The sequence below is a fragment of the Heterodontus francisci genome, chromosome 13 (assembly GCF_036365525.1).
Source record: "Heterodontus francisci isolate sHetFra1 chromosome 13, sHetFra1.hap1, whole genome shotgun sequence".
Classification (NCBI taxonomy): Eukaryota; Metazoa; Chordata; class Chondrichthyes; order Heterodontiformes; family Heterodontidae; genus Heterodontus; species Heterodontus francisci.
The window spans coordinates 20,965,215-20,981,170 of NC_090383.1; the positions used below are offsets into that span (position 1 = coordinate 20,965,215).

At 43.8% G+C, this 15,956-nt stretch overlaps 1 protein-coding gene across 1 annotated transcript in view; it reads right to left on the bottom strand.

The window, feature by feature from the left end:
• Positions 1-15,956, bottom strand: part of adgb (androglobin) — a 400,763-nt gene that overhangs the window by 69,663 nt on the left and 315,144 nt on the right. Inside the window, exons 30-32 of the mRNA XM_068044513.1 lie at positions 13,893-14,077; positions 11,444-11,628; positions 9,217-9,328 (exon numbers count right to left, since the gene is read on the bottom strand). Coding sequence (XP_067900614.1) covers positions 9,217-9,328; positions 11,444-11,628; positions 13,893-14,077 — 482 coding nt within the window. The remainder of the gene's footprint in view (positions 1-9,216; positions 9,329-11,443; positions 11,629-13,892; positions 14,078-15,956) is intronic.

The window sequence follows — 15,956 nt, forward strand, 5'->3', positions numbered from 1 at the left end:
GCATTAAAGTAAATGCAGTTTAGCCTACCAGACCCTCCACGCTCCCTGTCCTGGCCCTGCCTGGCCTGCCTACAGGACTTGCTTGCTTTAACCTCTACATTTGCCTCAACTATCTCATCTGAGAGACTACTACTTTGGGTCCCACCCCCCTGCAAGTTTAAACCCTCCCGAGTAGTGCTAGCAAACTTCCCCGCAAGGATATTGGTCCCCCTCCAGTTTAGATGCAACCCGTCCTTCTTGTACAGGTCACCTCTGCACCAGAAGAGATCCCAATGATCCAAGTAGCTGAAGCCCTCCCGCCTACACCAGCTCTTCAGCCACGCATTCATTTGCCTAACTCTCCTATTCCTACCCTCACTAGCACGTGGCACAGGGAGTAATCCTGAGATTACAACCATAGAGGTCCTGCTTTTTAACCTTCTGCCTAACTCCCTATATTCACTTTGCAGGACCTCATCTCTTTTCCTGCCTATGTCGTTAGTACCAATATGGACCATGACCTCTGGCTGCTCACCCTCCCCTTTCAGAATGTCCTGCAGCCGCTCTGAGACATCCTTGACCCTAGCACCAGGGAGGCAACATACCATCCTGGAGTCTCGTTTGCGGTCACAGAAACGCCTATCTGCACCCCTTACAATCGAATCCCCTATCACTATAGCTCTTCAAACCCTTTTCCTCCCCTGCTGTGCAGCAGAGCCCTCCGTGGTGCCATGAACTTGGCTGTTGCTGCTTTCTCCTGGGAGGTCATCCCCTCCAACAGTATCCAAAGTGGCATATCTGTTTGAGAGGGGGATAACCACAGGGGACTCCTGCATTACCTGCCTGCGCCTACTACTCCGTCTGGTGGTCACCCATCTCTTTTCTGCCTGTGCAGCCATTACCTGCGGTGTGACCACCTTACTAAACGTGCTAGCCACGATGTCCTCAGCATCGCGGATGCTCCACAGTGAATCCACCCGCAGCTCCAGCTCCGTAATGCGGGTAGTCAGTAGCTGCAGATGGATACACTTCCTGTACACATGGTCGTTAGGGACACTGGAAGCGTCCCTGATTTCCCACATAGCGCAGGAGGAGCATATCATGGGGCTGAGCTCTCCTGCCATGACTTACCCTTAGATTAATTAGTTACTCCCTGAATTAAAAAATACTAATTATACTAGGGGCCTTGTTCTACCCACTTCAATCTAAAATTCTTTAAAAAAAAACACTTTAGTAGTACTCACATTATCTCACATTATCCGCTGCACTTTTTAAACACCGCTGTTCTCACTCAGTCTCGTTCTTTCCCGCTGCCGCTGCACTTTTTAAACACCGCTGTTCTCACTCAGTCTCTTTTGACTAAAGGGAATACCAACCAGGATTCTGAACTAAAAGAGGCCCAAATTATGACTGTTCACCTGAAAAGGGTGGTGGAACAGTTGGAGAATCATATCAGGACTATCAATAAATTCATCCGGGAGGATAGGAAGGCCTCTGATGAAGCTGCCAGAAATGATGTGTGTGTTATGTATGGCTGCTGGTTGGTAGAGCAAGCCCGTGAAAATATGAGACAAATTTACGAAGGGGAAGTGCCCTCATGGATTACTAATGACCGTTTGGAAATATTAAATAAATATGAAAACAACATCACTGTGTGTCAGCTCAGAGGTCTGATACAGGTATATCCTGTACAGATAGATTGTAAAAGGAGAAATCTTAAGGTGATGGATTGGTACTTTACTTTCCAGTAATACCACATGGAGTGACACCACTGCCAATATATCGGGTTGAGAACATTGGAGATTTACAAGGGGATAACCGTGCACTATCATGATATCCTACCGTATGCAGTGAATTTGGGAGATTATGTGATGGGAACCCGTTTGGAGGGTTGTAACATTCAAAGGGGTAAAGTCGTGTGTCCCTATAGGATGGAAAAGCATGGTCAGTTGACCTGTGGGTTTAACATTACGGAAGTAAATTGTACCATGGCGATAGTGAAGGAGATCTTTAAGCTCACTCAGGTAGCCTATGTAGGGGAGGGAGAGTATTGTGTTACCACAAAGAGGAAACAGTATCGGTATGGGTCGAATTTGAAATGCCCAAAAACCCTACCTACTTCTTGTTTTACTCCTGAAAGGCTTGCGAGTATTGGGGAAAGAGAACTGGTGAATATTTACAGTCATAACTGCACTGAAATTAAAGCCTGGGATACTAATAAAGGGGAATTGCAAGCGTATATGGAAAGATTTGAAACGGAGAGTAGGAATAAACGGGTCTTTTTCCAGGTGGCAGGCAGTGACTAGTGGTGTACTGCAGGGATTAGTGCTTGGGCCCCAGCTAATCACAATGTATATTCATGACTTGGGTGAGGGATCTAAATGTAACATTTCCAAGTTTTCAGACGACATAAAGCTCGGGAGGAATGTGAGCTGTGAGGAGGATGCAAAGAGACTCCAATGTGATTTGGACAAGTTGGGTGAGTGGGAAAATGCATGGGAGATGGAGTATAATGTGGATAAATGTGAGGTCATTCACTTTGGTTGTAAAAACAGAAAAGCAGATTATCTGAATGGTGATAGATTGGGAAAGGGGGAAGTGCAACGAGACCTGGGTGTCTTTGTACATCAGTTGCTGAAAGCAAGCATTCAGGTGCAGCAAGCAGTTAGGAAGGCGAATGGCATGTTGGCCTTCATTGCAAGATGATTTGAGTACAGCAGCAAGGATGTCTTACTGCAGTTATACAGGGCCTTGGTGAGACCACATCTGAAGCATTGTGTGCAGTTTTGGTCTCCTTATCTGAGGAAGGATGTTCTTATTATGGAGGCAGTGCAAAGAAGATTTACTAGGCTGATTCCTGGGATGGCAGGATTGACGTATGAGGAGAGATTGGGTCGACTAGGCCTATATTCACTAGAGTTTAGAAGGAGAGGGGATCTCATAGAAACCTATAAAATTCTAACAGGACTAGACAGGCTAGATGCAGGGAGGATGTTCTTGATGGCTGGGAAGTCCAGAATCAGGGGTCACAGTCTCAGGATACGGGGTATGCCATTTAGAACCGAGATGAGGAGAAATTTCTCACTCAGAGAGTGGTGAACCTGTGGAATTCTCTACCGCAGAAGGCAGTAGAGGCCCAGTCATTAAATATATTCAAGAAGGAGATAGATATATTTCTTAATGCCAAAGGGATCAAGGGATATGAGGAGAAAGCAGGAACAGGGTACTGAATTAGATGATCAGCCATGATCTTTTTTGAATGGCGGAGCAGGCCCAAAGGGCCAAATGGCCTACTCCTGCTCCTATTTGCTATATTTCTATCTATGTTTCTATGATTTGATTATGATATTCCCCCACTATCAAAACATCTAGTTAAGCTGCGGGAAGAGACCGATAAATCCCAGAAAGTATATTATCGGTTGCAGCAAGCGAACCACGAGATCCTGCAGGAAATCCAGACCATTGAACATCAGTCTTGGTGGGATATGTTATGGGACTGGGGAAGTAATATTGAAGTCCACCCTTGGATACGAATTATTTCTCATGTATTGGTTATTATACAGTTGTTTATTGTCTTATATCTATTATATGATTTATGTCACCGATGTAGACGTAGAAAGTTGAAACAATGGTCTGAAAGCCTACGGGCTGAGCAAGAAAAGCTTGTGTAAGTGTAGTAAAATTCTTAAGACGAAATTATACACTTAAATGGTGGCTGCTGTAAGCCAATGTATTACTCTACCTTTTAATGTACACTTTTTAACCATGTAACTGTTCTTTTATTTCTTTTGTGTTCATAAATGTAGACCAGTTGTGGTGGAGTCCTCAGTGTATGGAGTCCGTCTCATGGTGGCAACACATGGAGCATCAGAGTACCCAGACCGAACACATCTAATGAACTGTATTGTGGGCTTGAAAATGCAAGGCAAGCTGGTCAATTCTAACAGTGCCTTATCAGAATTAGCAGGGTCTGCAAAACTAATTAATCTGCAAAAGTGTGGGCATGTGGGAAGAGATCCAGGCCTTGCTCGTTAAGAGCTTAAAAAAAATGTTGGCTGTACCAGTCTGAAGATTGATAATGGTGCTAGAGATAATGAAGCAGAGAAACTGTCTTTGTTATCTTAAGAGCTGGGCCTTGAAACTCCTACATGAGGCCCAAGTCTGTAGACATATTCCTTGTTTTACCAAAAGAACAGTGAGGTAATTGCAGACCAATTGAAGGAGTTAAAAACAGGTTTTACCTTATATGGAACAGGGCAATAGCAAAAAAAGGTATAAAGAGCCCACAGGAGCATCTTTGCTGCAATGGTTAGGGTGTTGTGGTCGGCCATCTGGAAGTTGCGCAAGGAGGATTTATTGGGGGATTGTCCACCGAGACGGACTCTAGCTTGCAGAACTGGTAGTATCGTGTGTCATGCAGACCCCCCACCTGCCAAGAATGAGGCACATTAATTTTGTCATATGAACATTAATTTGAAAACTGTTGCTGAAGTGAAGAAAGGATTTGTTCAAAAAAGAAATCACCAGGCCCTTGGCTGGAAAGATATTTGCATATTGACAGACAGTGCTTGTGGAGACAAAGGGGTTACTTCCCTTATCCAAGTTAACCCACAATGGACTTTAAGCACCAGACATTGAAGGTGAGGGAGATCAAATTTGAGGATGACTGCTGGGATGGCCGAATCCACAAACAGACGTGGTCAGACCAGCTGGCAACCTGATTTTTCTAAATTAAATAACGTGTTTTTAACAGAGAGACTGCTGTATGCTCCTGGACTCAAGAAATCCTCTCCTGTCTGGCTCTCCCGCTGTTTCTCACAAAACTCACAAATCCACTGAAGACACACAAACCCCAAGGGAGAAACGTCTCCTACAGCAAACAAGATTTAAGAAGAATACTGGGCCCCAAAGAGCAAGAACTACCTACAATCAAGGACTCTACAGTGAGCTAGAAGAACCGTAACAAAAACCCTCTTCAGAGATGGCCTCAACTTTTCCACTTTATTTTCTTCTGCTCTTTTCTGTCCCTACCTGCATATGAGTATCACATATGCATGCTAACATGGGCGTGTCGTGTATCCGTAGGCGTTAACCGAATTAGAGTTTAAGTTTCATAAATTTCAACCTTTCTTCTTTAAACCTAAGAAAACCTGTTTGTGCTAGTTTCTTTGCCTTATAATTGGAAAGCAGTGAACAAGGATTCACCAAGCGAGAGCTAAACACATGGTGTGTTTAAAATTAAACCCTGTTACAGTAAGACCAGGTGAAGGCTGAGAGGGAACCTTAGACCCATTTCTCACCTGGTTGTAACATGTGAGTATGTACTATTGCTTAGTGGTTTAATAAAGGTGTACCACATCTAGTGGAACAGTATCCAAGTTGTTGTGTGCCATTGATATTCACAGTAAAGGCTAGAACCTTTAGACCAGGTAGAGGGTCTTACAAGACTAACTGGTTCGACTGGCTCATCCCATCCATACATGCACCATCAACCAATCCCCATCCCTCCCTCAAATCACACAATCTCCTGGGAGAAGTGGCAAAAAAGGAGAAAAACCCTTAGGCCAACCGGGGGGAAAGTTCTGGGAAATTCCCTTCCAATCACTACAGGCAATCAAGTAAGTTCCAGGAGAATATGGCAACCGATAACGCCAGATTCAGTTTACCCGTATGAAATGCTATGTAAGGTCTACCAGTCTTAATTAAAAATAAATACTTCAACAGTGAGCTGTAGTAAGAATGCAGCCAGAATGTTCATTTAGAAACTTGATGGAAATGACAAAATCATACTCTAGATGGCACTAAAGCTTAAATAAAATAAAATAAAACCCACGAGTGAAGTCAAGTTGGAAAAATAAATATTTCCAGCTACACACAGATTCAATATAAAGTGGACTTAATCATAAATCAAAGTATTTTTAAAATCACTGTGTCACTATGAGCAGGAACGATAGATTGCCAACTTTGAAGGGTCTTCATTTCTTTGAAGCATGCGAGTCATTCAAGCAGTAAAGTTTGGGGAAAAAAATGCTGCAAAAACCCTTGAGGCTGCTCCAGTTCCACCAGCGTTACTTCTCCACTAGTAAGGCATGAACCTCTTGGAAAACAAAGGATTGAAGGGTCCTGGATTGAGGAGAACTGGGGAGCATGATCTGGGTGGGAATATCAGTGTAGTCCTGGATCAGGTAACAGGGATTTATTTATTTAGAGATACAGCACTGAAACAGGCCCTTCGGCCCACCGAGTCTGTGCCGACCAAGAACCACCCATTTATACTAATCCTACAGTAATCCCATATTCCCTACTACCTACCTACACTAGGGGCAATTTACAATGGCCAATTTACCTATCACCTGCAAGTCTTTGGCGGTGGGAGGAAACCGGAGCACCCGGCGAAAACCCACACGGTCACAGGGAGAACTTGCAAACTCCGCACAGGCAGTACCCAGAATTGAACCCGGGTCCCTGGAGCTGTGAGGCTGTGGTGCTAACCACTGCGCCACTGTGCCGCCCAATAATGTGGGATTGAGGGGCAGTAGTCAGGTTCTGAAAGTGGAACAGTGGTCTGAAAGCGATAAAATGACAATGTAGGGGGTTGTGAGCACTTAGAGAAGATTGTGGGGGAGAAGAACTGGAGGGTGGTTGTGTTCTAGGAGTATTGGGAGTTATAGGGTTATTGCAGTATTGTGGGAGTGTCGTGGCAATTCTCCGGAGAAGTGGGCTCAAAAAGAACTGCCCTCGGCCTCTTTTGCATCATTATATATGCCACACCTCTAATATGTTCGTGAGCAGATGAAAAAAGACCCCTTACTGCCATAATCTACAGAAATTAAGTTAAATATTTCAATTTTTCAGAACACAGACAAGTAAATTACTCCTGTCTGTCTGTCTCTAGGATGAATTGCTTCAATGTTCCAAGGCTTTTCAGTCAAATTGTTTCAATTGAAAATCACCATAATTAACGGTGGATGGATTTGTGCAGACATGTTCCATTTATATTATTTATTGCGGGTGGTACACTTGTAGACGGGCAGCAAAAATGCAAAGTAGTTGCTTTTCACTCCCAACTCTGCCTCAGTGTAAACATCAGAATATTCAGGAAATATACGGAAACATCCCAAGAAAGTGACTGTCATAGGGGTTTATAACAAAGGCTTGTATTTATATAGCACCTATAATGCAGTAAAGCATCTCAAGGTGCTTCACAGGAGCTTTATCAGAGAAGATTATGTTACCGAGCCACATAAAGAGATATTAGGAAAGGTGACCAAAAGCTTGGTCAAAAAGCTTGGTTTTAAGGAGCGTACTAAATAAGGAGAGAGAGGTCGAGAGGTTTACGAAGGGAATTCCATAGTCTAGGGTGTAGACAGCTAAAGGCATAGCTGCCAATGGTGGGGCGAGGGAAATTGGCGATGCACAAGAGGCCAGAATTGGACAAACGCAGAGTTCTTGGAGGGTTTCAGTGCTGAAGGAGGTTACAGAGATAGGGAGGAGCAAAAGCATGGCAGAATTTAAACACAAGGATGAAAGTTTTAAAATCGAGGCGTTGCTGGGCCGGGATCCAGTGTAGATCAGCAATTACAGTCATGATGGGTGAACGGGACTTGGTGCGAGTTAAAATCCAGGTAGCAGAGTTTTGAATGAACTGATGTTTATTGAGGGTGGAAGATGGAAGGCTGGCCAGGAAAATGCTCCATCACCCCTAATCTTCTTTATCATTCCGTCCTAATCGCTATTTGTCTTCATTAGTCCTAATCTCTCTCACCTCATTGCAAAACCTCTCCCCTCCTAATCCCCCTTTCTCCCATCATCTACCCCACTTCCACTGGTGATAATATGATGTTAAACCAATTATTGAGCTGTAATATATTTTTAGAGTAGTAAGCATTTTAACCAACAAAGTGTCAGCTGCCTGAGACAGGTAAAGAATCAGGAGCAAACTGGGTTTTAGTGTAGGACAAAGGGCTGAGGCACATACACAGCCAAAGACAGAGATGGCGGGGCAAGCACCGAGTGTCAGGCCTAACGTGATAAGCTCAAACCAGCATATGGGAGATAGCAGGGATGCAAGGAGATACCAATAAGTGAACAGTAGGTCATGAATAAGGAAGCCACAGCAGACCCAAGGTGCCCGAACATTGCAGATGGCAGAGGGAACCAGCAGGCTATGAAAAATAAGATGAGACAAGTGTGAAAGATGAGCTCGAGGTTGAGTGGAATATGAAAGGTGAGTAGCTGAAGTGGGCCCAGGAGTGGGGGAAGTATGCCAGGAGTGGATGTCACGTGACCAAGAGGAGTGCCTGGGAGCAGCTGAGAGCTGAAGTGACAGAGAAAAACTGATGGTGGTAGTGAGGGTAGGGCCTTTCAGTGGAAGAGGTGGCTTGGCCATGTGAGCCGCATGGAAGATGGCAGGATCCCCAAAGACACACTGTACAGCGAGCTCGCCACTGGTATCAGACCCACCGGCCGTCCATGTCTCCGCTTTAAAGACGTCTGCAAACGCGACATGAAATCCTGTGACATTGATCACAAGTCGTGGGAGTCAGTTGCCAGCATCTGCCAGAGCTGGCGGGCAGCCATAAAGGCGGGGCTAAAGTGTGGCGAGTCGAAGAGACTTAGTAGTTGGCAGGAAAAAAGACAGAGGCGCAAGGGGAGAGCCAACTGTGTAACAGCCCCCACAAACAAATTTCTCTGCAGAACCTGTGGAAGAGCCTGTCACTCTAGAATTGGCCTTTATAGCCACTCCAGGCGCTGCTTCACAAACCACTGACCACCTCTAGGCGCTTATCCATTGTCTCTCGAGATAAGGAGGCCAAAGAAGGTGGGTGACAAAGTGGAAAGGTGCCATACTACCACCTAGTGGCAGGAAATCTGTAGCTGCAACATGACAGGCAAATAGGAATTTGCCATTTGAAAATATTGACAGAGGATTTTGCTATTATAAAACATTAACATAGAAAGGCATGACTCAAAAAGGATGACACAAGAAGTACAGTTAACGTGGAAAGGGAGTGTGTCCCTTACGTTGAACTTTTCACAAATGAGAGACAGATGGCAGATGGATTTTCTGTTGATTGAAATTTTACCTGTTATTGTGCTGTGAGGATTGCAGTATTTCCTTGTATGGCACACAGTCAAGAGAAATTACACAGAAATCAGGCTTGCTACTGTATGGCACTTTGCAGTACACATCCATTTCTTCAAACGAATAAACAGAATGACAGTATGTTATTTTACCTGCGATTTCATTGCTGTCCATATCCTTCTGTGATTCAGCAAAAATTAATTCGCTTTCAGTTAGTGGCCAGCTTCTGTGAAGAACTAATGCTTGAATGATGTATTTGTGAGGCTGTGGGATACCGGATTATAAACATAACATTAACAATGAGGTAATTGACTGGGGCTTGTGATTCCACATTCTTGCACGTATCCTGTCACTTTTACAAATTAACACATTTTACGAACTGCACTGAAACTGCAATTACTCAATGGGTTAGATGAGATTCAATCACGAGACAAAGCAAAAACTACATTGTTAGACCATTATTTCTTCTTCCACATTAAAAGGTTAAAATTGCAATATGTGGAACATGCAAGGTAATAGATGGGGTGAATTTCCACAGTGAGTTCACCAGCTGTAATTTTGGCTCTGCCAGGCTTTACGTGGCAATTTTGGCAAAGTTACGGAGAATGTTGGAAAGAACCCCTACAGAAATTCATTCCTACATTATTTATACAACATATTTTATCCCTCCAACTGGACTGACACTTCAGTGCAGTACTGAGGAGGTGCCGTTTTTTGCAAGAGATATTAAACCGAGGTCACATCTGTCCTCTCAGGTGGATGTAAAAGATCCGACGACACTTTTTCAAAGAATAGCAGGGGAGCTCTCCCTGGTGTCCTGGAAAACAATAATCACTCAACCAACATCACTAAGAAAACAAATCATCTTGTCATTATCTTATTGCTCTTTGTGGGACCTGGTTGTCTGTAAATTGGCTGCTGCGTTTCCCAATGTTACAAGAATGACATACCCTTTGAAATAACTTAATTAGCTGTAAAGTGCTTTGGGATGTCAAGAGGTTGTGAAAGGTACTAAATAAACACAAATTCTTTTAACTGAAAACCAGCTATTTAAATAGAGGATACCACTTGCGAGGAGGCACTACAAAGACTTCTCTCTCAAGTGGAGTGATAAAATTCATAAACTGCATGATGAATTTAGAGTAAGACCACTAAAATATTTAATACCTCATCTTCATTATGTAGCACTTTGTTTATCATAAGTTACTGATTTATTTTTGTCTAAATGTTTTGTAGTTTTAGGGCGCATCTATGCTACAGTGATAAGATTGGCATGAAGCAGTTTCACTTTGCTCCGCTAGAAGCATGGGGACAATAGTAGGCTATTGAACCCCTCGGGCCTGTTCCGCCATTCAATTAAATCCTGGCTCATCTATAACTTAATTCCATGCGCCCATCTGGGTTCCGTAACCCTTAATACCCTTGCCTAACAAAAATGTATCAAACTCAGATTTGATCGTTGCAACTGACCTAGCCCCAATAGCTTTTTGGGGAGAAAGTTCCAGATTTCTGCTAACCATTGTGTGAAGAAGTCTTTCCTAACATCATCCCCGATGGCCTAGTTCTAATTTTAAGATTATGGCTCTTTGTTCTGGGTTCCCCCACCAGAGGAAATAGTTTCTCTCTATCTGCCCTATCAACTCCTTTGACTATCTGTAACACCTCAATGATATCAGCCCTTAATCTTCTAGATTCAAGAGAATACAAGACCTATGCAACCTGTCTTCATAATTTAACCCCTCTTAGCCCTGGTATCATTCACAAAGCAGTTGTCATGCACCTTCAGAATTGGGGTCCAACGTGACTCTGAAGTGAAGTGGAAGATGACAGTTCCTGCATTTGTGAAACCTTTCTTAACCCTGTGGGCAAGGGACAAGTGGGTGCCAATGATAAGCCCCAAGTGGCATTTGTGCCCATTGGCCTCATGCAAATGACACGCATTCCCAATGACAGCACACTCTGGCGGGTGTCATGATGGGAGGCATCAGCAGATGCAATTATTGTTCATGGAATTTGAGGCACAAAGAGTCCAGCTGGCTTCAGTGCCGGGGGAGGGGAGGGTGTGGTGAGCAGAGGTGGAAATAAGCAATCTTAGTGACAAATAGGATGTGGGGCTTGAAGCTCAGCTCAGGGTTGAACTGGACACCAAGACTTCATGCAGTCTGGCTTTGTCTGAGTGAGTGGCCGACGTAGGGGTTGATGCCAGTGGCAACTGAGGAGATTCTAAGGCAGGGACTGATGGTGATGGCTTTGGTCTTCCCAATTTTCAATAGGAGGAAGTGTTGAACTCATCCATGACTCCTGCTATAGTGCACTTGTGTCCGTAAACATTAAGAGAAGATGAGCTACAAATGTTTATTAATTTAAGGCAATGCTTACCACTTTAGGAAGTGATGCCTGCATTTCGGTAAATGGACTGAGGTTGGAACTACCTTCATCTATGAAAAATGATGATTTTTGTTCACTTGTTTTAGGGGAACTCCTTGCAGTTTTGTTACTCGAAGTACTTCCCATTTTTTTGCCTCCTCCCCCACCAGGAGTATCAGAAGGTTTACGTGAAGGTGCTAGGAGTAAATATAAAGTAATTATCAACATTCCACTGTTTGAAAGAATATGGAAGCATATTCAATAGTAAATTTCAAAAGGTAATTGGACTTATACTTGAAAAGGAAAAAAATTGCAAGGCTATGAGGCAAGAGCAGGGTTAGTTTTCACAGGCATGATGGCCTGAATGCCCTCTTTGTATATATGATTCTGTGACTGCACAATAATAACATGCAAGTCTAAAAATGTGGAGTGGTGATATTGGTGTTTATATTCTTTTGTCTTTTTTCAACAGAGAGTGAAATGGTGAAGTCTGCAGTGTAGGTTTGAAATGATGGTGTTCTGGAAGTCCAGGCGTATATCATAAAAGGCTTTAAAATACCCATTTCTGAAGTAATTTTCTCAAAATAGTTAAAGAGGTTGGAGCAGAGTTGAACTTGTGCTGGCCACCACTTATTGAGCTACTTTCTGATGAGAACATCTCAGCTTTGTTCCCAATGATCAGGCAGAATTTTGTTCTGCCTTGGAGGCGGGCACTGAGTTAGGGGGGAGGGTCAAACAAAATGGCAGGGGGCATCGTTCCCAATGTTTCCTGGTCCCCCTGCCATTTTGTCCTGGGCGGATGGGCCAAGGACAGGCTTACCGCCCCAGGCCAATTGAGGCCCTTAAATGGCCTATTGTATAGAAGGTGGAGGGGTCCAACACCAAGGGGAAACTCCACCAGGTAAAGCCTGGCAGCTGCCTAGAAGGCTCTAAGGGGGTCTCTCCTTTGCGGGGCAATTCAGGGCCCCACCCAACCCGGTGGTTATCGCCACCCCTGCGGAAGTCACCCCTCCACCCTCACCAACTCAGCACCTACCCATCCTGTCGCCGGGGCCTGCCTGACTGGCCCCGGCAACCCCGACCCCAATCATCTATTCTAGGGTCTCATCAATCTTCTCTCTTCGTCTGCAGGGCCTCCTGCAGTACTGGCAGTGGCCACTGCTCCCAGTGGAGCTGCTGGTATGCAGAGCTGCTGGCCTTCAGATTGACTGATGGCTGTGGAGGCGGGAGCTCATTTCTTACAGGAACGGCGTCCCTAATGGCAGGCAGTTAATTGTCTGATCACTGTGAAATTCCACAGGGGGTCCAACAGAGGGCCAAGGCTTGTTCTCCCTCTACAGGAATAAAATCCGGCCCATCGTTTCCATTATTTGGTTGGTTACTGATGTGAGACTGGTGAGTCTGCTGTTACCCAGAATTGTTTTATCATCTTTTTTTAAATATAGGTACCACATTGGCTTATTTCCAATCCAGTGGGGCGTCCCCTGTATTCACTGAAGCCTTGTGATGATCATCAGCACTTTTTATATTTCATCCCTCATCTCATGGTTGATAGCTACCATTTATTATGATCTGGAAGGCTAAAGGGAAAGAGCAGGAGAGTGGTACTAATTGGATAGCTCTTTCAAAGAGCCGACATAGGCATGAAGAGTTGAATGGCCTCCTTCTGGTGTCATAAGATTCTATGACCTTAGGGATTTATTGAATTTGAGCCCTTTCAGCCTTTTTAGGGTTTCCAATCAAGTCCTGCCAGTTGTAGGACCACCTAGAATGAGTGGCATATTACCAGAGTCTAACAGCATTAACAATGCAAATAAAAGTTTATCTGGATTTGGCATATATATATATATATAAAGGCTTGTAATTTAAAAATCAGAAGTAAGAAGTGGCTGATATTAACATTGTTTCAGTAACTCAGGATACTTTAATCTCTCAAAGAATAAATCTTGAAGAGTCACTGAAGATTAGTGAGATGAGGAGAAATCTTTTTATGCAGTGATTTATTATGATTTGGAGTGCACTGCCTGAAACGGTGGTGGAAGCAGATTCAGTAGTAACTTCTAAAAGAGAATTGGATAAATATTTGAAGAGGAGAACATTGCAGGGCTATGGGACAAGAATAGGGGAGTGGGACTAATTGAATAGCTCTTTTAAAGAGCTGGTAGAGGCATGATGTCTTGAATGGCCTCCTTTTGTGCTGCAAGATTCTGTATTTCTAATAGATGAGTCTCGAGAAATTTTGGAGCAGAGAGGTGGGGAGGGAAGAGATTTTTCCTGAGTATAAACTCACCGCCAATCATTTTTCTACACATAACACATAGAGGATAGTTTGCTCCTCTGTTCCTTTAAAACTGTCTCTTGCTATTTGAAAGAAATAGAAAAGATGAGGGAGAAGGAAAGTGGGAGAGAGAGAGAGCGAAAGGCAGTGCAAGTAAACAAAGCGTTCTGGTGTCACACTTACTGTAAGCAAAGGAACGTCCTAAACTTGAGTAAAACAAGAATGAAGGAATTACAGCATGGCCTTTTCCAGTTGCTTTGGCTACTTCTTTCTCTTGATCTAGAATTTGTAACTCGATGTATACATCTGGCTTGGAGGTTTGTATGTGGAGCGTACTAATGTGAGTTGCATTCACATTGATCTGGAACCTGTAACAGGTGTTGTTGAAAATATAATATTAGTAATTTAAAAATAGATATTGAGGCAGATATTGGAGTGTGCAGAGGTGTTATCCTGAACGGTAAGACACAAGCTGCCTCGATATTGGGCCTCAGCCTCACTTCCGTCAAGCTGGCAAGCCAGCCAGCAAGAAGTCAAAAATGATCAGGCTGCTGCAACGTCAGGTAAGTGAAGGTTGGGTTGTGAGTGGGAGATCATACGCCAGGTAGGGTGGAGATTGGAGGTTGAGTCACAGGAAATTGGAGGCCAGGTTGGGAGGATGGAGAGGTGCAAGGAGATCTCAGGAGACAATTTTAGTTTGACATTTAACAATGTATAATTCACTGTCACATACATAAGAGGATAAATTTCATAAGATTCTGCTCCCCACGTGGAGCCTCACCGGACAGGAAGGGAGGACTGTAGAATCCAGCACACCAGATTCTCTGATCCACACTGCCATTGGGTAGGTTCCGTGCCAGGAATCTTGGCTTAAAAATCCAAAATATCAGCAACAAATCACCCAGCAAACATGGCTGAAGGAATCAATGATTTATTTGTTATTGCAACACCCGCCATGTTCAGTCCCTTCCTGCGAGGGACTCTCCAAAAGGATTTCCCAGGCCCCACTGCAGCTCAGTAAAGCTCTGTGAAATTGCAGGAATTCAATAAATACTAGCTGTCATTATCATTTATTTCTCTATAATTATTCTGAATTTATAACCCATCTCCCGACTTGCACCAAAAAGTAATGTCCGTCATATTTGATTTACACCACCTTTTATTTCAGAAAGGATGCAGTACTGTTATAAAGTAGTTGGAGCTACCCTTCAATCATCCCAATGACTGCAAGATCAGCAAGAAGCACAGGAAAATCTGGGACAAGTGTTTAATCTGAACCGGGGAGTCAAAGTATCAGATGTGGCTTAGTGGTAGTACTCTCTGACGCATGCGACAGAATGTCGTGGGTTCAAGTCCTACACCAGCGATCTGAGCACAAAATCTAGGCTGACACTCCCAGTGCAGTACTGAGGGTGTGATACATTGTCAGAGGCGCTGTCTTTCAGGTAAGATATCAAACTGTGGTCCCATCTGCCATCGCAGGTAAACATAAAAGATTCCACGGGACCTTTCAAAGAAGAGCAGGGGAGTTCTCCCCAGTGTCCTGGACAATATTTGTCCCTTAATTAAATCATCTAGTCATTATCACATTGTTGATTGTGGGAGCTTGCTGTGCGTAAATTGGCTGCCACATTTCCCATATTACAACCAGCATTCCCTCTGAGTTGTGTGGGTGCACAGCAATCCAGAACATAACTCGTAGTGCAAACAGACTGAGCTCAACATTTCCTGTAAGATGCACGAGTGTGTGGCTGTACAACAATCTTACAGGAACCCTGCAGTGTGACAAACAGGCTGCACTCAACAAAGAAAAGTTAGAGGGAAAATTGATTACAACAGTATCTACATTTCAAAAGTGCTTCAATGACTGTAAAGTGCTTTGGTATGTTCTGAGGTCATGCGAGGTGCTATATACAACAACTATTTATATTTATATAGATCCTTTAATGTAATGAAACGTCCCAAAGCACTTCACAGGAGTATTATAAAATAAAATGTGACACTGAGCCACCGTAGGAGATATTAGGTTAGATGACCAAAAGCTTGGTCAAAGAGGTAGGCAGGTTTAAGGAGTATCTTAAAAAAGGAAAGCGAGGTTCAGGAAGGAGAGATTTAAGGAAGGAATTCCAGACCTTAGAGCCTAGGCAACTGAAGGCACAGCCGCCAATGGTGGAATGATTAAAATTGTGGATGTTCAAGAGGCCAGGATTAGATGAGCACAAATATCTCAGAGGGTTGTGGGGCTGG